This window comes from Elgaria multicarinata, chromosome 8, assembly GCF_023053635.1.
Source record: "Elgaria multicarinata webbii isolate HBS135686 ecotype San Diego chromosome 8, rElgMul1.1.pri, whole genome shotgun sequence".
NCBI classification, from domain to species: Eukaryota; Metazoa; Chordata; class Lepidosauria; order Squamata; family Anguidae; genus Elgaria; species Elgaria multicarinata.
Window position 1 is genome coordinate 16,288,047 of NC_086178.1, and position 22,243 is coordinate 16,310,289.

The window sequence follows — 22,243 nt, forward strand, 5'->3', positions numbered from 1 at the left end:
CCCTAGGTTGAGGAAGGCTGCTCTAGATCCACCCCACCCTTAGTTTTAGAATTATTACAGACTCTTCATGTATAATTATATACACAAAAATAAATCACGACAGCTGGGCATTTAACCCACGTTCAGACACACACACGTTAACTGATCCTGAGTTCATACTCCCACTAAATAATGCATCGGTTCAATATCCACCTAGTCCAGCGTTCTTTGTGGAGATGTTTTGGCAAGCATGATGTAGCTTCCTGGACATTGACCACGACTTGCCTTCTGACATCCTAAAGCTATAGTCACCTTCTGCCACGGATTTGTGCAACAAACTATTTCTTGTGTCTCCAGCTAGACATGTGGAGCAATGATGACCTACCTTCAGTTGCACATTTTTAAATGTTCTATAAATTATTATTATTATTATTATTATTATTATTATTATTATTATTATTATTATTTATATTCCGCCTTTCTCCCAGTACTGGGACTCAAGGCAGTTTACAAGATTAAAACATGTACAATTAAAACATATAAATAGAAATTACAAAAGTTAAAATAGAATTAAACCTACAGTAAAATTAAAAACATGTTAAAAAATTTAAAAACTATAACAGGTTAAAAGGGGGGGGCGGGCGGGATCCAATACATTAACACAGGTCCAGTATAGTTCCAAAATAGTTGGATAGTTCCTACTGAAACAAAAAATAAAATAAAGCTTTTTCCTGCCTCCGAAAGTGTAGCACAGAGGGAGCCAGCCTAGCCTCCCTGGGAAGGGAGTTCCAGAGCCTTGGAGCAGCCACCGAGAAGGCCCTCTCTCGCGTACCCATCAGGCATGCCTGGGATGTTGGTGGGACTGAGAGAAAGGCCTTCCCTGAAGATCTCAGAGCACGGGCAGGCTCATATGGGAGAATACGGTCTCTCAAATAACCTGGACCCGAGCCATAGAGAGCTTTATAGGTGATAACCAGCACTTTGAATTGTGGTGGTTAAGGGTCCTTCAACTGCTTTTTTTTCCAATGTCCCCTACGTATTTTTTTTAAAAAAAGGGTTTTCATCTTACGAAACAAATTACAGCTGTAATCTTATATCCATTTACTTAGGAATAAGCCCCATTCAACTTAACAGAATTTACTTATTTGAGTAGACATGCACATGACTGCAGTGTAAATCAAGAAGTGTTTGAATCAGCAAGTTGCTGAATCAGGATTTATTATTTGAGTTACCATCGGGTACATATATATACATTTTACATCATTCGGCTGCTCTTTGCGTATCGCTCACTTGATACAGGAGGTGAACAAGCCTAATTGTCAGGTGTTGCTTTAGGGGAATAATCAATAAGGCTCGTGCTGGGTGTTTCAGTGTAAAACCACGGCCCATCCCCCCTTTCTTTCATCAGCCGACGGACTTCCTGCTGTTGGCCCCTATTAAAGGAAAAGAGAGGGAAGAAGGAGAAGAAGGAAAGTGAGATGTGATGAAATGACTTCGTTCAAGCCAAATGAAGCCAGTCTGGCTAAATTTAAAAACAGCAGACTGAGTGGGTGGTGGAAAATTTGGCAGGCTTAATGCGCAGCCCATCTGTACTTCATGCCTGTCTCTGCTCATATGTAAATGATCCAAACTAAATCAATTAAGGCCAGTTCACGATGCCAAGGCCCTCTCTGCATGGTCCTGTGTGTCAAGAGTAGGCAAATGTCCGGGGTCCAGGGGGCATTTTTGCCTCCTGGACACTCCCCCACACCACCCCGACTGGGGCACATTCATGCCGCCACCACTGACACTGAGGTGGCAGCCCAAAAGTGACCAATTTCTGGTGTCAAATGACCACGCAACACTACAATCTCCAAAAATTTAGCTTCCAAAAAAAACTAGGCAGGTTTAGTGCGTGTGTTGCAGTGTGACGGCTGCGCCACATGGGTAGGAGTGAGCGAATTCAACCTCGCCTGCTTTGGCAAACGGCAGCCCTGCTGCTGCTAAATCCATCCCCATGCCGCGCGAGCTGCTTCTGCCGAAATCACGCACTTCCCCCCCAGTGTTAATGCCAACCTCCAAAAACTGAGCATTTCTCCCTACTGTGTTAATGGTGGCTACCATTAATGTAGGAGTCAAGTGTGCAGTTTCGGCAGCTGGGGCAAGTGGCTGACGAGTGCTTGCAGGAGCCTTGTGAGTGCCTGAGAGCGCATCCGCACTCGTGCTGAGTGCATCCGACTAGGTGCGGGGGCAGGTGGGCGTTGGACTCCCGGATGCAGCCGGGCCTCAGGACATCCCTACAGATGGGCAATGGGGGTCGTATGCAGCCCACAGCTACATGTAGTAATACAGGGGGAAAGGCTAAGCACATACAAGAATGAAAGCCGCCTCCACACTCACGGCTGCTAGTGGAAAGAGTTCAGCCACAAATTACTGCGGAAGTGGCTGTCGATTTCCTGTGCACATGAACCCAATTCGTGCTAGCCTCTCTCCATGTATTTATTGGTACCTCCGCCCAGGACTGTGCAGGGGAATTTAGCCATATCAGCATAAGGAACAGAAGGAACAAGTGTTTATTCACCAGGGTCAGAAGCAACACTTTGCGTTAGAAGGAGATCAACTGAAGCCCATTCCTAAAGCTGTCTCAGCCTAAGCCAGCTTTCCCCAACCCTCCAGATGAGTTGGACAAGAATTCCCATCAGCTGGCTGGGGAAAGCTGGCCATGGATTCCTGCATTGAGCAGGGGGTTGGACTCGATGGCCTTGTAGGCCCCTTCCAACTCTGCTATTCTATGATTCTATGGCCAACTGCAATTCCCACTCAGTCCTCACTGAATCCAGCCATGTAAGCTAACCTCAAGTCATAGGCACCAGCCCATACTGGCTTTACCACTGCAGACATCTGAATGGCCCCGGTGGCAAAACAAAACCCATCTCGGGCTAAAGTGTGCACATGCCACAGAATGAGAGGTGACGTGGAAAGGACCTTCAAGGACAGATGAGCAAACTGTTCGGAAAAGAGCTGCGCAGAGCAAGGGTGGAATCTGTGTACTGGGAGGTTTTCAAAACGATATGTTAGGCAAGCATCTGTTGAGAGGGCTTTAAGTATAGGATTGTCCTCTCTGAGGGCAGGAGACTGGGGTGATGATCTTTCAGCTACTGTCCCAATGCAACCATTTGAAAGCAGTCTGCAGATGGTAGCCATAGGCCTTGCCAAAGAAATGGCATGTCTAGAGCATCGTCAAAATGGGGGGAAATGCAACGTACATGTGGTTTTTCTCTTTTTTCACTGTATTAAAAGACCAGAGAAAAACAAAACACTCAAGGGAATGAGCAGCGAAAAACAAAAAAGTTTCCAAATCTATTTTTCAAGCCGGTCTGTGGATTCTCCTACCTTAACTTGGCTTTCTCAGTTTCAATATAAATCAATGCCATTCCCTTTTCATAATCCTTTTCAGGGGGGTCGAGCAGGTAGCGAGTGATCCACCTAGTTATAGGATGCTGGAACAGGGAAGGGGAAAAAGGAAGGAGTTACTAAGGCATCGCAAAACACTTTGCTGTATCCTGCTTGCGGCAGTGACATCTCAGGTCCGGATTGGCCAGGCTGAGGCGACAGTGCAGGGCCCTCCGTCTGGCTCAAGGAACAAAATGGTCAAAGCAAGAAGGTTCCTGGGCCAGATTCTGTTGGAAAGAAGAGACAGAGAAGTTTCCAATTTGGGTGGGGTTAAAACTTCACACAAGCCCTGAGGAAAGAAGAGCTGTGTGTGGAAATCTAAATAGGGAGAAACTGGCCAGGAAGAAGGCGCAAAAGGTGGCGGCCCTAAAGGGCTGAGGCAAACAATGAAGTGGGACACGTGAATCTGAAAGAATATCAATCATAAAAATCAGAATGAGGGACACCATCACTCAGTGGACGGTGTTCCTTGGGGAGCGGGGGACGGTCCCCGGGGCCAAATTTCTTCACTTGGAAGAACGCACCCCTGATGCTGCACTGTCAGATTTCAATGGTGCACTTGTACCAATCGTTTTTTAGTTAAATTTGTCCCCTCTGAGCCTCCGTTGTGTCACCATTGAATGTTTTCTACTGCTAATATAGTAAAAAAGTGTTATCTTAAACCAAAATCAATCCAAAAAACAAAAGGGTTTAAGGAAACTAATATAAAACAGTATAAAACAATATTCTGAAATACAAATGGAGTTATACATACTGAATGAAATCATATATCCATATATATATATATATATATATATATATATATATTGATTGAACAAATGTATATGCTTTAAAATTACAACATAATTTTATGTTGTAATTTTAAAGCAAATACATTTGTTCAATGATTATATATTTCATTCAGTATGTATACTTCCATTTGTATTTCAGAATATTGTTTTATACTGTCTTATATTAACGTATTTTGACCCATATGGTCTTCATCAGTGGGAAAAGATTAAACAATTATTATTATTATTATTTTTAAAGTATTTGCCCAAATACAGGACTTCCAATAGGAACAAAAATACCGGCTCCTATAAATCTCCTATGCATCTGTCTCAGATATGCCAGAAAGAGTGGGAGACTTAACGTTCCCTCCTGTCGTTACGAAACATGACTCCCAAGTTGTATCCGAAGCAGAAATTAAATCCTTCGTTGATGCAGGCTTACAAACAGCATTGCCTTCAAAAATATATGCACGGTAAACTGCTGCTGCCATGAGCTGCCAGCTCCCTACCTCTGGCGTCCCTCAGTCAATCCCTGGCATTTCCAGAGGGGTGTGTGTGTGTGTGTGTGTGCTTTTAAGAGCAGGACTGAGAAGTCCTGTCTGAGACCTTGGAGAGTTACAGCAACTCAGATGAGATAACACTGGACTCAGAAGGATTTCCCTGTTTTAGAATTTACATTCTGCACATTCATTTATTTATTGAATTTACACCCCACCTATATACAGAATACCCTACATGGCGTACAAACTTAAAACAATTTTAACCAGATAAAAAACAATTAATATAATACCATAGGTAGCATAAAAATGTGAAGAACAATTTTAAAAGATAAATCAATAAAAGCAGACAGCACAAAAACAACATATATTGTCAGCAACAAGACTCTAAAAAGGCAAGGCCTGCCGGAATAATAGAGTCTTTAATGCCTGCTAGGAAGACTTTCTAAGAAGTCAGGAGGAGCAATTCAACCGGCAGATCATTCATTCCACAGCTAAGGTGAGCAAAGGAAAAGGTCCTCTAGCTTGTGACAGCCAATCTCACATTAGGCAGTGACAGCAGATGACCTTCCTGTGAGAAAGTAAGGACTCTATCCCAGGGTACCAAGGGGTGGGTGCAAAATACTCAGCCAGAAGTAGAAAAGGGTTCCAACTTGAGCCAAGAACTTTGAGAGGCTCGGTGGGCAGAAAGCCAAGCCCTTGCAACTCGTTTAAACAATAGAACAGGTATCCTATGATAGGGAAGACACTTCTCTCCTGAGACCCTGAAGAGGTGTTGCTAGTCAGAGTAGACAATACTGGGTTAGATGGACAAATTGGGCCTGTTCAGACAACACACTAAATCATGGTTAGGCCAATAAACCTTTTGCAGCAAATGGTTAGTGAACATGTTTAAACTGTGTTTATGTAGCCACCATGGTTAGGATTGGTTCACACAACACACTAAGCCATAATATTTAGCTCAAAATGCTTAACCACCGTGGCTTATTGTGTTGTCTGAACAGGGTCATAGTCTGAGCTGGAATAAGACAGCCTGACTTAAACCCCATTCATTGCAATGGGTCTACTCTAAGTAGGGTTTATGCTGGATTTTACCCTATGTTCCTTAACTTTTCAACCATCCCTCATTAACTCAAATTCTATCCAAAGGAAAATGGAATCCTAAAACCCGTTTCCTTCAACCAACTTGCCTCCAAGGGCTCCCTGCCCCTTACTTAAGGGGAGGGCTAAGGAGGCATATCCCCACCATTGGCTTCCAAGATTTCACTGAGCCTTTCCCATATGCTTTTGAACCTGCCTTCAAAGTCAAGAGGGCTAACGAAAGCCAAGATTCTCAGAAAGCTCACTCAAGTTCAAACATGACACATAATTCGACTTCCTGCATTTTTTTGCACTTTTGCAGAAACGTCAACATCTAAGGTCCTCCTCCAAGTGCCTACTCTGAGGGAAGCTCGGAGGATGGCAACAAGGGAGGGGGCCTTCTCTGTGGTGGCCCCCCAATTATGGAACGATCTCCCTGATGAGGCCCGCCTGGCGCCAACATTGTTATGTTTTCGGTGCCAGGTCAAGACTTTTCTTTTCTCCCAGGCATTTAACAGCATATGTTGAGTTCTAACTGACTACAGAACTATCTTCGGCCTGGCTAAAAGTTTAAAAAATGTTTTAAATGTTAGCTGGTTTTATGTTTTTATGGTTTTAAATTTTGCATAATGTTTTTTAATGTTCAGTCTTTGGCTATGGTGCGGTAAATGTTAATAACAACAACAACATCAATACCCATAAACCTGTGCAAAATAGTCCCAAGAGCGAGTCAAGCAAATAGGTGAATAAAAAGAAATTAAACCAATTATTACACTTCCAGTTGCTCAATCTCCCACTCCATAAAAATGCATTGATTTACAGTAATTACCATTTACTCCCTCAGTCCTGTACTCACTTTATAGTATTCCCAGTGCTCTGGAATATAACCTTCTGGTATTTCAGCCAGTTCAGCTTCACCTGGAGGGAAGCAAAGAAGTGAAATTGAAGTGAAGTAGGCCTGTAAAAACTTATTGTTGGAAAGAACAACAACTTAGCATATGCTGCTAGTCATAACATATTACCTACAAGCGATAATGATGAATCCAAAATTTGCAGCCCCAGCCAATGCATGTTTACTCAAAAGTAAATCCTGCCATGTTCAGTGTGGTTTACACCCAAGCAAACATGCACAGAATAGCAAGACCACTTAAAAATAAGCAGAAAACCCCATAAATACAACACACCTACTTTACTCAGTAAAGGATGAACTTGCAATATTGCAGTTTTACTGAAACAGGGTCAGTCTCTTTTTCCTGTTTGGATATGCTCCCCCCCCCCCCCCGCTTCTCTTTTTAATTATCTAATAGCTCTTAATTATCCAAGCCTAAATTCAGTGCTGACGAAATAGTAGCGCTTCAAAAGATATGCACTTACTTGCTTCATTAATTTCTTATATTAGCCATTCTTAATACCGTATTTCTTCGATTGTAAGACGCCATCGATTGTAAGACGCACACTAATTTCAGTACCACCAACAGAAAAAAAGCTTTGATTCTAAGAATAATAATTGCACCCGCGATTCTAAGACACACCCCATTTTTAGAGATGTTTATATGGGGGGGAAAAGTGTATCTTAGAATCGAAGAAACACAGTACTTTAAAACATAATGTACATCCCAAACTGAGAAATACTCACCAATAAAGATGTTAATAAGGAATATAAATATGGCTACCGGGATTCCAGTTAGCATAAAATAGAATCTCTGTTTAGAAAGTGAAAGGGGTGGAAAGCGAGATCATTATGTGGCAAAATATACGGTACCTTAACATATCATTAAACCTCAGTCATTTTAGAACCTTTGCCTTATACAAATACTGTAATTGGACTATTATGACATTTTGTCCTATCCTGATAAATATTATCACTTCTGCAGGCTCCAAAACCTTGAATTTTCATATATCACAACTTGAATTAAGTTACATGTGAGAAAAAGAACACCTATCCATCGTTCATATGAACTGCACTTTCTGAAAAATCTTTTGATCTGTTTATGGCAAACCAAGGATCCGAAGAAGCAATAAGTGGACATAGAGGTATTTGGTATGAAAAGAGTGGCTTTTATATATTGCTTTTGGTGGAGCAAGTCCAACGGCTGAAGAGACAAGCCTCTTTTTAAAATGAACAGTGGCTTATCTCTTGAGCAACAAAGGCCCGCAGCAAAAACAAATTAATCTCCCGCTACTTGAACCTCCAGCAACAGGTCTTTGCTGCAAGCACATTTGATATGTTTGGATCCCAAGCGGGACATTTTAACCCTGTTCTGCTGCTGGGCTTTCCAAATGGCATCCCGGCATTGCTGCTGGGCTCAGAGCTAATCTAGATGCAACCACAGTCATCAGCAGTGCTGCCTTTAAGCTGTCCCCACCCTCAACCTACTCTAACAAAGTAACAGCCTCCTCCAGCCTGGTGCTCCCTAGTTATGATGGATCACAATTCCCAGCATTGTAGTCTGTGACGGGAATTGTAGTTGGAGAGGGCACCAGGATGCCTTAAAAATAGAGATGGTTAAGATATAATCAAAATGTCGCAGACAGCAATGCCATGCAAGACAATCCCACTCCCCGCCACCCCTCAAAGAACGTGAACTCACCAGCAAGTGCAGGAACCGCTTATCGTAAAATTCAGTTGGCTTCATGATAAACATTCTTTTCTCACCACTGCCATAGCGTACTGGAGCTGCAAAATTAAGGTGAGGTGTTGTCACAAATTCATTTCTGCAACCCATTCAGAATGCGAAGAGCTCTGCGACTGAATTTTCCTTCATCCTCACAACATCCTCATGCAGCCTTTTTACAAGGGAGAAAGTCAGGCTGAGAGACAGTGACCTCTCCAGCAAAGACAGCTTGCTTAAATATGATTCTTATGATTGTCATCATAATCAATGACGTTTAAGATCACTCCCCCAACCTCCAAGGAGCCCAGTACAGCCCTCAAAGAAGGGCCATAGCTTAGTGATAGAGCATGTGCTTTGGTCAAATTCTGGAACTCACTACCACAAGATGTAGTGAAGGCCACCAATTTGGATGGCTTTAAAAGGGGGTTGGATAAATTACTGGAGAAGACTATCAATGGCTACTAGCCCTGATGGTTATGTGCTACCTCCAGTATCTGAGGCAGTAAGCCTGTGTGCACCAATTGCTGTGGAACATGGGTGGAAGGGTGCTGTTGCACCATGTTCTGCTTTGTTGGTCCCTGATCGACAGCTGGTTGGCCACTTTGTGAACAGAGTACTGGACTAGATGGACCCTCGGTCTGATCCAGCAGGGCTCTTCTGATGTTTTTATGTTAACCCAGAAGAGCAGCATCTGTTTGTAAAGTCAGTCTACCTTGTGGAAACCCCTCCCTTACTATGGTTCTGCCCATTCCAAAACTGAGCAATTGGCACTGAAAACAGAGACCAATACAAAGCCTTGATGTCGCTCAAAGTAAGCCGTGCCAAGCAGACTAAACTAAATAGTAGCCAGGAGTCTATGAGAGAGAAGCCAACAGGAAAACCTCAAGGCACATTTTGCTTTATTTACTTAATAAACACAACCTGCCTTCTCAAATGTTCAACCAAGGCACTTTACACAAGAGCTAAAATCCATACAATTTTGCATAAAACCATCAAAATCACATCCTATAAAATCAACCAGAACAATTCAGAAAGATACTTCTTAGACCTACATGCTATGCGTGCTTAGACAGATGAAAGCCCTACAAAGTTCTAGGACTTTTGTTTGTCTAAACATAAGTATGATTGTGCTGTTATTCCACAAAACAGTGCAACATAATTAGTAATCAGTTAATATTAGCATACCAGTTACAATTCATTCATTAATTCAACTGAAAACTATTGGGTGAAATTTCCAACCTTTAAAAATTCCCACTGTGAGTCGCAATCCATTGACTGAGGGCTTTTCCAACTTCCCCGGTTCAACTTGAGCCATCGCTTCCAAGTTTCGCTTCTAATCAGCCATGCCCCAACCTGGTGCCCTCCAGATGTGTTGGCCTTTATCCGGATGGTTGTAGTTGCAGCCCAATACATCTGGAGGGCCCCAGTTTGATGTATGGCTTTTTCTAACTCATTTCAACTAAATCTAATACATTCCTTATTTTTCATTTCTTCACTGCACTGAAATGTGACGCGGTTTGCAACAGCAAGGCATGATGCATCCAAACACATGGCAAGGCTTTGGCTCTTGTGCAAATAGAGAGTTGTCGCCTTTTGTTGTCGCAAGGCTCCTGTGCTTTTTTCTCAGCACAGCTGCATGGCAGGCAGAAATCCAGCAGGCGAGGCCGTTCCAGGCATGGGGGTGACATTGAAGGAGGGCGATAGCTCAGTGTGATAGAGCACATCTGCTCTGCATGCAGGAGGACCCAGGTTCAACCCCCAGCATCTCCAGGTAGGGCTGGGAAAGAATCAGCCTGAGCTGCTGCCAGTCCGTGTCGATAAGACTGGCCTGGATGGACCAATGGTCTGACTCAATGTAAGGCAGCTTCCGATGTCCCTATGGATGCTTCACCTGTTGAATTTCTGCCTGTGCCGTCTCTGTTGAAGGAAGAGGAGCTCTGCCAATAAGGAGAGCGGGGTTTCTCCGCCAGCCCTGCCTCGTTGTCCTCAAGGTCAACCGGCAGGGAAGCCCCCGAAGTCCTTCCTCACCCGCCACCTGGAAGGTCCCTACCGATAGCTCCAGGGCGGCCGATGGTCCGTTGCAGCAAGGGGAAGCGACCCCAGAGCGCGGAGCTGGGCAAGGTCCGTCGAGCCCCAAACGCGGCTGCTGCCCGGAGCAGGAGGCTCATGGCCGCCATGACGGAGTCTGGCAGGCTTCCACGGAAGGACGCATCCAAGCAAACTTGCATTCAAGTAAAGAGCGGGGGCTGAAGCCGCCTTGCCGCCATCTTTGGAATGGGCACTGTTTTCTCCATGTGGCTTTGCGCCGATCACTTAGACTGAAGCATAGACTACAACATGTAGAAACAGTTTCCGGTTTCGCTACATATTGTTTCCCCCTCTTTGGAGCTAGAGTTACCCATAGAAATCAATGGAGAAATCCAAGATTTTAAGCATAGCCCTGATTGGGTAGTAACGTGTTTCGCTTCTCTCCTTACAAGCACCTTTTAAAAAAATAATAAAGAGAGAAATTCTGGCTCTTTCTAATTTATTACAAGTAAAATCGTGGTGTGTGTTTTTTGTTTTCAGACATTTTTTAAAAAACACAACTCTACGCAGTTCAACGAAGTTCAAGGCATCTGTGTGCAACCGAGCGCTGAATCCGGGCTCGGGAGGGGGCAATTTAAGGAGACCGGCCTTTGCCGCAACCTGAAGGGATTGCGGGGAGGGGACGTTTGGCTGAGGATACAAACTGGTTTCAGCCTCCCTTGTAATGTTCAATATTTCATACAGTGCATAGTTAAACCGTGGAATCAATCGAGTTTATTACAGCAAACAGCCAGCATGAAACCGTGGAATTTGCTACCATATGATGTAGCGACTGTCACCAATTTGGACGGCTTTAAAAGAAAGCGGGTTGGAGAAGGATAACAACGGCTACTAGTCCTGATGGCTATGTGCCATCTCCACGATTAGGGGCAGTAAGCCTGTAGACACCAGTTGCTGGGGAACATGGGTGGGAGGGTGCTGTTGTACCGTGTCCTGCTTAGAATCATAGAATAGCAGAGTTGGAAGGGGCCTACAAGGCCATCGAGTCCAACCCCCTGCTCAATGCAGGAATCCACCCTAAAGCATCCCTGACAGATGCTTGACCATCTTGAAGGCCTCTAGTGTGGGAGAGCCCACAACCTCACCAGGCAACTGATTCCATTGTCGTACTGCTCTAACAGTCAGGAAGTTTTTCCTGATGTCCAGCTGGAATCTGGCTTCCTTTAACTTGAGCCTGTTATTCTGTGTCCTGCACTCTGGGAGGATCGAGAAGAGATCCTGGCCCTCCTCTGTGTGACAACCTTTTAAGTATTTGAAGAGTGCTATCATGTCTCCCCTCAATCTTCTCTTCTCCAGGCTAAACATGCCCAGTTCTTTCAGTCTCTCTTCATAGGGCTTTGTTTCCAGAGCCCTGATCATCCTGGTTGCCCTCCTCTGAACACGCTCCAGCTTGTCTGCGTCCTTCTTGAATTGTGGAGCCCAGAACTGGACGCAATACTCTAGATGAGGCCTAACCAGAGCCGAATAGAGAGGAACCAGTACCTCACGTGATTTGGAAGCTCTACTTCTATTAATGCAGCCCAAAATAGCATTGGCCTTTCTTGCATCCATATCGCACTGTTGGCTCATATTCAGCTTGTGATCTACAACAATTCCAAGATCCTTCTCGTTTGTAGTATTGCTGAGCCAAGTATCCCCCATCTTGTTCATCCCTGGACGATGGCTGGCTGGCTGCTGTGTGAACAGAGTGCTGGACTAGATGGACCCTTGGTCTGATCCAGCATGGCTCTTCTTATATTCTTATATTAATGCTGGATTGCACGGCAGAGCTGGTTTAAGCCACGACCTCCCATGCCCGTTATCTCTGCTGATAGGGAGATAATGGGACAATATTTGGCCTGGAATTTGCGTTGACAGGGCTGCTTCTTAAATGTGTAAAATGTAAACAAAATACAAATTTCTACCCTACTGGGGTTGGGGAGAGAAGCACCTGCTGTTCTATCACACCTACGGTAGAATCCCGGGTTTCTCTATTGATTTGTTTCACTGCTCTCACTTCTGCTGCAGAGAGCTTTAAAAATCCAGCTTATGCATTTTCTTCATGCGGACGACGAGATGGGTTATTCTACATTTCTTGTCTCTGTGGCCCAACAGCCGGGGGAGTGAGAAGCATTGTGGAAAACGAATGGAGTCTCTCTACCTCTATTCACGGAATTATTATTATTATTATTTATATAGCACCATCAATGTACATGGTGCTGTACAGAGTAAAACAGTAAATAGCAAGACCCTGCCGCATAGGCTTACATTCTAATAAAATCATAATAAAACAATAAGGAGGGGAAGAGAATGCAAACAGGCACTGGGTAGGGTAAAACTAACAGTATAAAGTCAGAACAAAATCAAGTTTTAAAAGCTTTAGGAAAAAGAAAAGTTTGTAGCTGAGCTTTAAAAGCTGCAGTTGAACTTGTAGTTCTCAAATGTTCTGGAAGAGCGTTCCAGGCATAAAGGGCAGCCGAAGAAAATGGACGAAGCCGAGCAAGGGAAGTGGAGACCCTTGGGCAGGCGAGAAACATGGCATCAGAGGAGCGAAGAGCACGAGCGGGGCAATAGTGTGAGATGAGAGAGGAGAGATAGGAAGGAGCTAGACAGTGAAAAGCTTTGTAGGTCAACAGGAGAAGTTTATATTGGATTCTGAAGTGAATTGGAAGCCAATGAAGAGATTTCAGCAGTGGAGTTACATGGTCAGAGCGGCGAGCCAAGAAGATGATCTTAGCAGCAGAGTGGTGAACAGAAACCAACGGACTAATGTGAGAAGAAGGAAGGCCAGAGAGAAGAAGGTTGCAGTAGTCCAACCGAGAAATAACCAATGCATGAACAAGAGTCTTGGCAGAAGAGACAGACAAAAATGATTGAATCCTGGCAATATTATACAGGAAAAAACCACAGGATTTAGCTACTGCCTCAATATGAGGAATAAAGGAGAGCGAGGAATCAAATATAAAGCCAAGACTACGAGCTTCCTTGACTGGAGTAAGTGTAACATCATTGACAGTAAGAGAGAATGAGAGTTGAGGAGAAGGTTTAGGAGGAAAAACAAGCAATTCAGTCCTTGCCATATTAAGTTTCAAACGACGATGAAGCAACCAAGCTGAGATATCTGAAAGACATGCCGAGATACGATCGTGAACATCAGGAGAAAGATCCGGAGATGAAAGATATAATTGTGTATCATCGGCATACAGATGATATTGGAGGCCATGAGATTGAATAAGATTACCCAAGGGCAACATGTATCGGGCTCAAGTTAAAGAAAGCCAGATTCCAGCTGGACATCAGGAAAAACTTCCTGACTGTTAGAGCAGTACGACAATGGAATCAGTTGCCTGGTGAGGTTGTGGGCTCTCCCACACTAGAGACCTTCAAGATGGACAACCATCTGTCAGGGATGCTTTAGGGTGGATTCCTGCATTGAGCAGGGGGTTGGACTCGATGGCCTTGTAGGCCCCTTCCAACTCTGCTATTCTATGATTCTACCTTTATGGCTATCATCATAGAGCTAGAAAAGGTTCACTTGCACTTCTTCCGGTCTCCAATTCAACAGGGTTTTCCGTCACACTTCCAATGCACGTTCTAATGCAGGTTTCACCATAGAGTGGCCAGTCCCAGAGCGGCGCCACGCGACGTCCGTAAATAATCATGACCAAAGTGCGCCTTTTAGCTTCGACCTCTGCGTCGCTTCTCTAATGTTGCCCGCCACAGAGCATTGTGGGATACAGAAGGTGTTATGGCGGCGGCGGCGGCGGCGCTGTGCAGGCGGTTCTTTAACATCTTGCGGTTGACGGGAGGAGCGATTCGGGGGCCGCCAGCAGCTTCGTGCTCCAGGTGGGCAAACGCCGCGCGGGAGCCGGGGCACGAGAGGCGTCCGGTGGGCTCTGAGGGGCTGGAAGAGGCGCCTTTCAAGAGCGGGGGACGTGGACTGAGCCCTAATCAAAAGGCGACGAGGACTCCTGTAGCTTTACAAGAGGAGAATTCCCTCAGCCGTGAGAAGCTGCACTTGCCGAAATTCCCTCTCCCACAACGGATCGGAGCGCCCCTTCCTCCTTTGCGTCGCAGGGACGCAGCCCTGGGGCTGCCCCGGCCTCTGGAGACTCGGGACACGTTTGGGGCTGCTTCAAACGTGGAGGGAGCAGGTGCAATAGAGAGGAAAAGGCAATTGCACCTTCAATAGGTGTGTAGGAAAGAGAATGTTGTGGGAGGCCCCTGCCCAAAGCCCCCCTTCTTCACAGTCGTTCATGCAAGAGCCCTGTCTGCACCTGCATCGCTTGATCCTAATTCCTGCATGCACTCAAAAAGCAGCAGGGAGCAGCATGCAATCCTTTTGTCGATTTATCATGTGGTGCTATGACTGCACACATCTGCTTTGATGTGTGTGTATGCGCACTGGGATGTGCCCTTGGTGGTGCTTTTAAAACTTCCTGAAATAAAGATATGTAAGTGTAATGCATAGCATAAAAGCCACATGCAAATTGAAATGCATGATTGCTTTCTTTTTCTTTTGGGGCGATCAATTTGGCAAGCACAGACTTGTAGACCTTTTTGTCGCTTTACCTGTAGGTCTTTTCTTAATTATAGACAGCATTCTTGTGTGCAGAATATTGCATAGTCTCACTAAAAAGAAGCCAACCCAATGCTGTTTGGGCATAATTTGGAGGAACAGGATACTTGTGTAACACAATCCAATGTATACTTATTTGGAAGTAAGTTATACTGCTTTCACAGAGATTTAGTTGCAGATATTCATAGTACAATTGCAGCCTTCTATCTGGAAAATAGGGCTTGCATAGTGTAGATCAGCTTTCCAGATGTTTGGGCCTCAACTCTCATCAGCCCCAGCACAGCCAATGATTCGAAAATTGTACTTGTGGCCCAAAACAGCTGGAGCACATTAGGTTCGGGAAGGCTGGTGCAGATTGTATTTGCTAGAGAGGTTTATATGTTTATGCAATGTCATAATTTAGAGCCCTTCAGATCTCTAAAGGAGTACTTGCTTTCCCTCAAAAAATAAGATATTAAGACACTATGGCTCAGTTCAGACAAACGTTTCTCAACGGTGGTTTTAGAACTCCATGGTGGAGTTTTTACACCACCGTTGAGAAATGTGTTGTCTGGCAGGAAAACTCCACCCCACATTGGAGTTCTTTTGGAAAACACTCCACGCTGAATATCCATGCTGTGTAGAGAATTCCTGCATAACCGTTGTGTTGTGTGGAGGGCTCTGTGGAGTTTTCCATTGCGTTGAGTTGACTTTTTCCACTGGCAAGAGCAGCGAAAAGAGCGAGTGCTGCTCTGGGAGAGCTGCTGGGATTTTTTTATTTATTTATTATTATTATTTTGCAGCAATGGCTGATGGGATACCATCGGGAGGACTAGGGGAGGAGAGGGGGTGGAGGAACTGTCAATCAAAAGTCGCAGTGGATTTTACTCAACTCTATGGTAACCCACAGTGACACAATGGTGGAGTTAGAACATGTTGTGTGGGGAGTACCCCCTAAAAACTCAACTGTGGAGTGGAGTTTTCACACTGCATTGACTAACATGTTGTCTGAAATGAGCCTCTGTAAAACCACTCTTAAAACACTGCCGTGTTTTCGCTCTTAACTAGGTAAAATAGATTTATTTATTTAAAACATTTCTATCCCGCCCTATATCAATATGATCTCAGATTAATGTGTTTTGGCAGACAATTTTTTTAAAAAAGAAAATCTAACAAACCTCCTATTGAAAGTGTGTGCATAGGAAGGAAATAAGCTGTACTTCTGTGGCTGGATGCTGGTTTTTGTGTATGATTGCAATTTTTTTTTAAATGTTATTTTATTGTCTTTCAGATTAATCCTCAGTGATCTACACAAGAATGCAAGATTCTGCCAGATTCTCCCTCCCTGTACATTACTTCATACCTCCTTGCCTCGAAGTGGGCTGGATGAATTTTTTGATGATCCTGAAAACTGGGGAAAGACAGAAGTCAAATCTGGTAAGGTACTTGAATCTGTTCGTTTTTATTGCTCTGCTGACCTCCCACTACGTGAATATGCAAGATCGGCAGTATTGTAGGGAGATCATTCTTTCAAGCAATGTGTTAAAACTATTTGCATTTAAGTTTGCTTGTTTTTGAATTTTGACAATAAAGCTGAATAACAGAGCAATCTTCTGGCCCGTAAACAGCTGTGGATCTCATTCTCCATGCCTGTAGACAGAGCTACGTACAGGCAAAGTACAGGTATCCACTATATCATAGATTTCACAGAACACAACATACAAGGAAAAGCCTTTGAACAGAACAGCTCCTCAAATAGCTGCTTTTGCCAAAGAATCAGTATGGAAACTGAATGCCCATTTCCACTCAAAAAATATACCCTAGTTCTCCAGCCTACACCCTAATTCTCACATGTCTGGTGTGCTTTGTGGCTTTCACAGGGGATGCCTGGACGATAGAACAACTCCGAGGCAAGAGTAGTGAAGATTTGCACAAACTTTGGTAAGCATTTCTCAGTATCCCTTTAAGAATACTGCCCAGGGAGCTTTGGCTATTGGGCGGTATAAAAATGCAATAAATAAATAAAGATGACATACTTATATTAAAATAACTGCTTGTGCTTCATAAAAAAGAATCAAAACTATATTGTATTGTGCTTGTGGCAGTAAAGCCTTCGCCAATGATTGGCTGAGCAATTGTGATGGTGCAGAAGGTTCAGTGATTCAGGGAACTAAATGTTTTTTGTCCATTTCTGTGAGGGAAGAGTAAGTTATCAGTTTGGCTTACACAGGACCAGACAGAAGTTCCAGAAGGCAGAGAAACAATGGGGCAAAGTGTCTAAGGGAAGGGTGAAGGAGATAATAGATTGAGAAAATAACTTAAAGCGAGGAAAATGGCAGAGGACAGGACACAGGAAGTGGGAGCGGGAGGACTCATCAGAAAAGACACTAAAGGCCCTCTAGATCAACCTTCCTCCAACCTTGCACCCTTCAGATGTTTTGGAGTACAGCTCCCAACATTCCTGAACACTGGCCATACTGTTAGGGGCTGATAGGAGATGAAATCCGTAACATCTGGAGGGCACCAGATTGGAGGAAGGCTGCTGTAGATGGTGTTTGACTCCATCTCCCATCAGCACTAGCCAGCACAGCTACAGGCCAAGGATAATGGGAGTTGTAGTCCAACTTCTGGAGGGCCACAGATTCCCCACTCCCTTTATGGGACGAGGGGGAAGTGCTAAGCAGGCTCAAAAGAGACCAGGTAGCTAAAGGAAAGGTTAACAAATTAGGTAGCAGTCTAAAAATCAGGAATGAGAGAGAAATGATGGGTGGTAAAGACATGAATTTGAAGAAAGGAGACAAAAAGTGAAACCGAAGAAAAACTACATAGAGGTGGGAGGGGCTGGGCCCTCTTGGTAGGAAGGAAGAGTAAAGGCAAAGGGAGGAAGCTATGAGGTAACCATACGGCTGGTAAGGATTATTATTATTATTATTATTTATTTTTATAGCACCATCAATGTACATGGTGCTGTACAGAGTAAAACAGTAAATAGCAAGACCCTGCCGCATAGGCTTACATTCTAATAAAATCATAATAAAACAATAAGGAGAGGAAGAGAATGCAGACATGCACAGGGTAGGGTAAACAGGCACTGGGTAGGGTAAAACTAACAGTATAAAGTCAGAACAAAATCAAGTTTTAAAAACTTTAGGAAAAAGAAAAGTTTGTAGCTGAGCTTTAAAAGCTGCGGTTAAACTTGTAGTTCTCAAATGTTCTGGAAGAGCGTTCCAGGCATAAGGGGCAGCAGAAGAAAATGGACGAAGCCAAGCAAGGGAAGTAGAGACCCTTGGGCAGGCGAGAAACATGGCATCAGAGGAGCGAAGAGCACGAGCGGGGCAATAGTGTGAGATGAGAGAGGAGAGGCTGGAAATACCTGGAAGAGGGAGGGGCCGATGTTCAAATTCAAGCACAGAGCTTCCCCACTGCCTCCCAGCCGATGTTAATTGGTCTCCTTGCGAGCAGGAGGCTGGAAATACCTGGAAGAGGGAGGGGCCGATGTTCAAATTCAAGCACAGAGCTTCCCCACTGCCTCCCAGCCGATGTTAATTGGTCTCCTTGCGAGCAGGAGGCTGGAAATACCTGGAAGAGGGAGGGGCCGATGTTCAAATTCAAGCACAGAGCTTCCCCACTGCCTCCCAGCCGATGTTAATTGGTCTCCTTGCGAGCAGGAGGCTGGAAATACCTGGAAGAGGGAGGGGCCGAAATTTAAGATCTGACAGGGGAATTCTGTCAGTGGTGGCTTGTAGTGTTCCTGTATTGTTGTGAATTACCAACTCTCTTTGACAATGATTTGGGGTGGGTGGGAGATTTCATGTTGCTTTGAACATATCAGAATTATTGGCCTGCTGGGTTTCTAATGTCTACTAAGCCTAGAAATCTGTTGCATTGCAAAACAGGACATTGGCCCTGTTCAGAAGACACCTTAAACCACGGCTTTAACCACAGTGGTTAAGCCAGAAAGCTGGGCCGTATTCAGAAGACACCTTAAACCATGGTGAATAAAGCAAAAAAACCTTATTCACCATGGTTAAAAACATGATTTAAGGTGTCTTCTGAACACGGCCCAGCTTTCTGGCTTAACCACTGTGGTTAAAGCCATGGTTTAAGGTGTCTTCTGAACAGGGCCATTTCCTATAACTGAGCTGTAGTTCACTGGAAATGCTCTACGAGTAATCGTAGCAATCTAATGTTGCTTCCCAATGCGTTCTGTACTTTAGGTTTGTCCTGCTAAAAGAACGAAACATGCTTTTAACATTGGAGCAAGAAGCAAAGCGGCAGCGACTGCCTATGCCAAGCCCAGAGCGCTTAGAAAAGGTAACATTGCTGAGGTGACTGGCAATCGTATTCCCTTTGTGAAGGTTTCAGTAGTTGTGTTCTGCCACAGCAACTGACGTAGGAAGTTCTTCTGGGCTCAGCCTCTTCCGGGTGCTCTGGCGGCTTCAGAGCTGAAACGTACCTTCCGTACCCTTAGGTGAAAGATTCCATGGAAAGAATGGACCTTGTCATTCAGGAAAGAGAAGATGCGTTGCGGCTCTTACAGACTGGCCAGGAGAAGGAGAGACCCGGAGAATGGAGACAGGACTTCTTGGGCCGCACTTTTTGGTATGCCTGGTGTTTCAGCGGTGGCATGTTTGTGTGCTAAGCATAGCTCTGTGGTAGAACGCAAGTAAGGAATCTGGGTGAGGCACCAGAACTGAGACAAACACGGAAAACCCGTCATTTTACAAAACTTATCAATTTATTATTAGCAACTTAACTCCTAAATAGATGTCCAGCCATTCCTGCAGGGCCCTGCACATTGCCTGGGTAAACTTCATAAAATCATAGAAAGTTGAGTTGGAAGGGGTCTATAGGGCCATTGAGTCCAACCCCCCACCCCCTGCTCAATGCAGGAATCCACCTTAAAGCATCTCTGAGAGATGGCTGTCCAGCTGCCTCTTTCCTTGGCATCTCCTCTTAAAAGGATTTGAGGAGTCAGAGCTGGAAAAGGCCTCTGCCTGAGAGCTGCTGCCAGTCAGAGCAGGCAAAACTAGTGGGACCTGCAACAAAATGTTGCAGTGTAGGATGCTTCTGTTTAGTGTTCCAGTCATTCGGCCATTCCTTCCTCCATGATATTCTACTCCATTCCTCCTCACCAGTTTAAGGGGGCAAGGGGATTCTCCAGAAGTCAGTCAGGCTCTCCCTCTCTCTCAAACCTCACAGTTCCAAGCCTGCTGATACTTTCCTCTTGTTCATGGATAATGATTTTTTAGCTACATAAGGAACCATGGTTTTAAAGAACTTATATAGGGAGCACAACAGAAACTTGGTGGAATGCAGAAAACCAGTAGCATGCGGTCATCTCTGGATATAAACTCTATAGGAAGGACAGGGGCAGGCCTACTGGACAGAGATGTAACATTTTTGGAAAATTTGAGGTAATGGGAAAATGACGTGTTTTCCTGTTTTGGGTGTGTGTAAATTTTGGGGAAATTGAAAAATAATACTTAGTGCTTTAACACTCTTTACAGATCTAAAGTCACTTTGTTGCCTTCTGCAACCTGATGCCCTCCATATATTTTGGATTTCAGCTCCCATCAGCCTCAGGCAATATGGCCAATTGTCAGGAAAGCAATACAAAACATCCAGAGTGCACCAGGTTGAGGAGGGCTCCTTTAAGAGCCTTTCCGTTCCTAAAGTTATTTTACATATAACCTACTTTGCTCATAAAATTATTGTTATATTTCAAAACTGTAAAAAGCAACCTTCGTTAATAAACTTGCAGTTATTGGGCTGCACTTTTTGGTATGCTGGCGTTTCAGGACTAGGGGGTTCCACGTGGATCTCGGAGGCTTTCTTAAGGAATAAAGATGGCGGGCCAGTGCTTTCCTTTGCGGCACACTCAGCCACCAAAATAAAGAAGGGGAAAGGAGGACTCCTGTTACTTCTGTCTGGTAACCTTGTGGAGAAGGCGGCCGGCGGGGGGTGGGGGGAGAGAGCAGTTGGAGTGGGGCTAGGAAGGACAGCAGCAAGCCAGACATGGGGATGGCCAGGGAGACCAGTGGGGAGGGAGAGCAGCAGAAAGTCACTGGGGCACTAATTGGGAAGTGTGATGGTGGAGGGGTTGGGGAAGGGAGCCTGAAAAAGAGATTGGAGCGTTCCCCCCCCCCCCACACACACATTTGCACTGAGAAGGGAGAGGCTTGTATGTATGTATGCGTACACGATGGTGTGTATTTTTGTATGATGGAGGATTAGGGGCATGAATAGGAGTGTGTGGAATGGGGTCTCTGTGAGGGGTGAGCCGGCGTGAGTTGGCTCACAGAAGGAGAAAAAGCGCTTGCTTTCTGTGAAATAGGTTTCTATTAGTGCTGAAAACTGGGTTCAAAGGCATTTAGTGTGTTGGGGCTTGGACCTCACCTCTGCCTTGCATCCAGCCTTTTGGGCTTGCTGTCATCTCACCTGCACTCATGGAGAGAGAGAGAAATCAGGAAGTGGTGCTATTGTTTCTTCACAAACCAACCACAGATGGGCTATCTTATGACAGCATCAGCTCATTTGCTCTGAAAGATTTGGCTAAGTCAGGGCAGACCAGCTGCTGTTACAGCTGAGGGACAGGTACTATATGTATATAATACTTCCCCCCCCCCCAACATGTTGAAATGTACCGAGATTTTTTTTGCAGGGGAAAGAAGGGTGGCAACCTTGATTTGAGTGGAAAGCCGTCTACCCTTTCTCTACCCCTAAAAAGGTGTCAGTTGTGAACTGTATTCCACAAGAGACACTATTTCACATGCTTGCAATTGCTGTGTCGTTGGCAGGTACACTTTCAGGGAATGGCCAATCCCCTGGCACTTGAACGCAAAGCACAACAGGAAACGATTTTACTATTTGCCACAAGTCAACCATTTTATCAGGTAAGACAGTGTGTGCATTTTAGAACAGGACTTTCTGATCTCTCACATTTTTGTCATGGAGAAAGAAAAACAATAGTTTTTGCACTCATTTGTAATTTCTGGTGTTTGGTTCCCTCCTGCAGGCTCAGAATTGAGAAATATTTGCGCAGTGAAATGAAGAAGAAACAGCTGGAGAAACAGACGCAGAAGAAATTACAGAAAAGGTTCCCTCATCTTGCCACGCAGTCTCAGAGTTAATGTGGAATTCAAAGTGTTACATGTTTGAGAAGTCTGTCACACTGGTATAAATGGACGAGGGTGAGACTCAAGACAATCTTTTAAAATCAAAATAAAATTACTCCATCCCTGC

At 44.6% G+C, this 22,243-nt stretch overlaps 2 protein-coding genes across 2 annotated transcripts; one reads left to right on the top strand and one right to left on the bottom strand.

Moving 5' to 3' along the window:
• Positions 1–1,152: 1,152 nt before the first annotated feature.
• Positions 1,153–10,585, bottom strand: NDUFB5 (NADH:ubiquinone oxidoreductase subunit B5). Its single transcript, XM_063131442.1, has 6 exons — positions 10,424–10,585; positions 8,350–8,435; positions 7,395–7,461; positions 6,615–6,676; positions 3,352–3,458; positions 1,153–1,412 (listed from the first exon to the last, which is right to left on the bottom strand). The coding sequence occupies exons 1-6, from the start codon at positions 10,548–10,550 to the stop codon at positions 1,292–1,294; spliced, it is 570 nt and encodes a 189-aa protein (XP_062987512.1). The 5' UTR covers positions 10,551–10,585; the 3' UTR covers positions 1,153–1,291.
• A 3,588-nt stretch (positions 10,586–14,173) lies between these two features.
• On the top strand, positions 14,174–22,243 carry MRPL47 (mitochondrial ribosomal protein L47). The gene is made up of 7 exons (XM_063131443.1): positions 14,174–14,286; positions 16,290–16,435; positions 16,879–16,939; positions 19,216–19,312; positions 19,470–19,600; positions 21,799–21,894; positions 22,017–22,243. Exons 1-7 carry the CDS (start codon positions 14,189–14,191, stop codon positions 22,129–22,131), a joined length of 744 nt encoding a protein of 247 aa, XP_062987513.1. The 5' UTR covers positions 14,174–14,188; the 3' UTR covers positions 22,132–22,243.

Coding starts and splice junctions, on each gene's coding strand:
- NDUFB5 (XM_063131442.1), bottom strand. CDS start 10,550: ATGGCGGCCATGAGCCTCCTGCTCCGGGCAGCAGCCGCGTTTGGGGCT. Junction 7,462..8,349: donor AGCGGTTCCTGCACTTGCTG/GTGAGTTCACGT, acceptor CTTTCTAAACAG/AGATTCTATTTTATGCTAAC. Junction 3,459..6,614: donor AGCACTGGGAATACTATAAA/GTGAGTACAGGA, acceptor TCCCTGTTCCAG/CATCCTATAACTAGGTGGAT.
- MRPL47 (XM_063131443.1), top strand. CDS start 14,189: ATGGCGGCGGCGGCGGCGGCGCTGTGCAGGCGGTTCTTTAACATCTTG. Junction 14,287..16,289: donor CCAGCAGCTTCGTGCTCCAG/GTGGGCAAACGC, acceptor ATTGTCTTTCAG/ATTAATCCTCAGTGATCTAC. Junction 19,601..21,798: donor TTCTTGGGCCGCACTTTTTG/GTATGCCTGGTG, acceptor TGTCGTTGGCAG/GTACACTTTCAGGGAATGGC.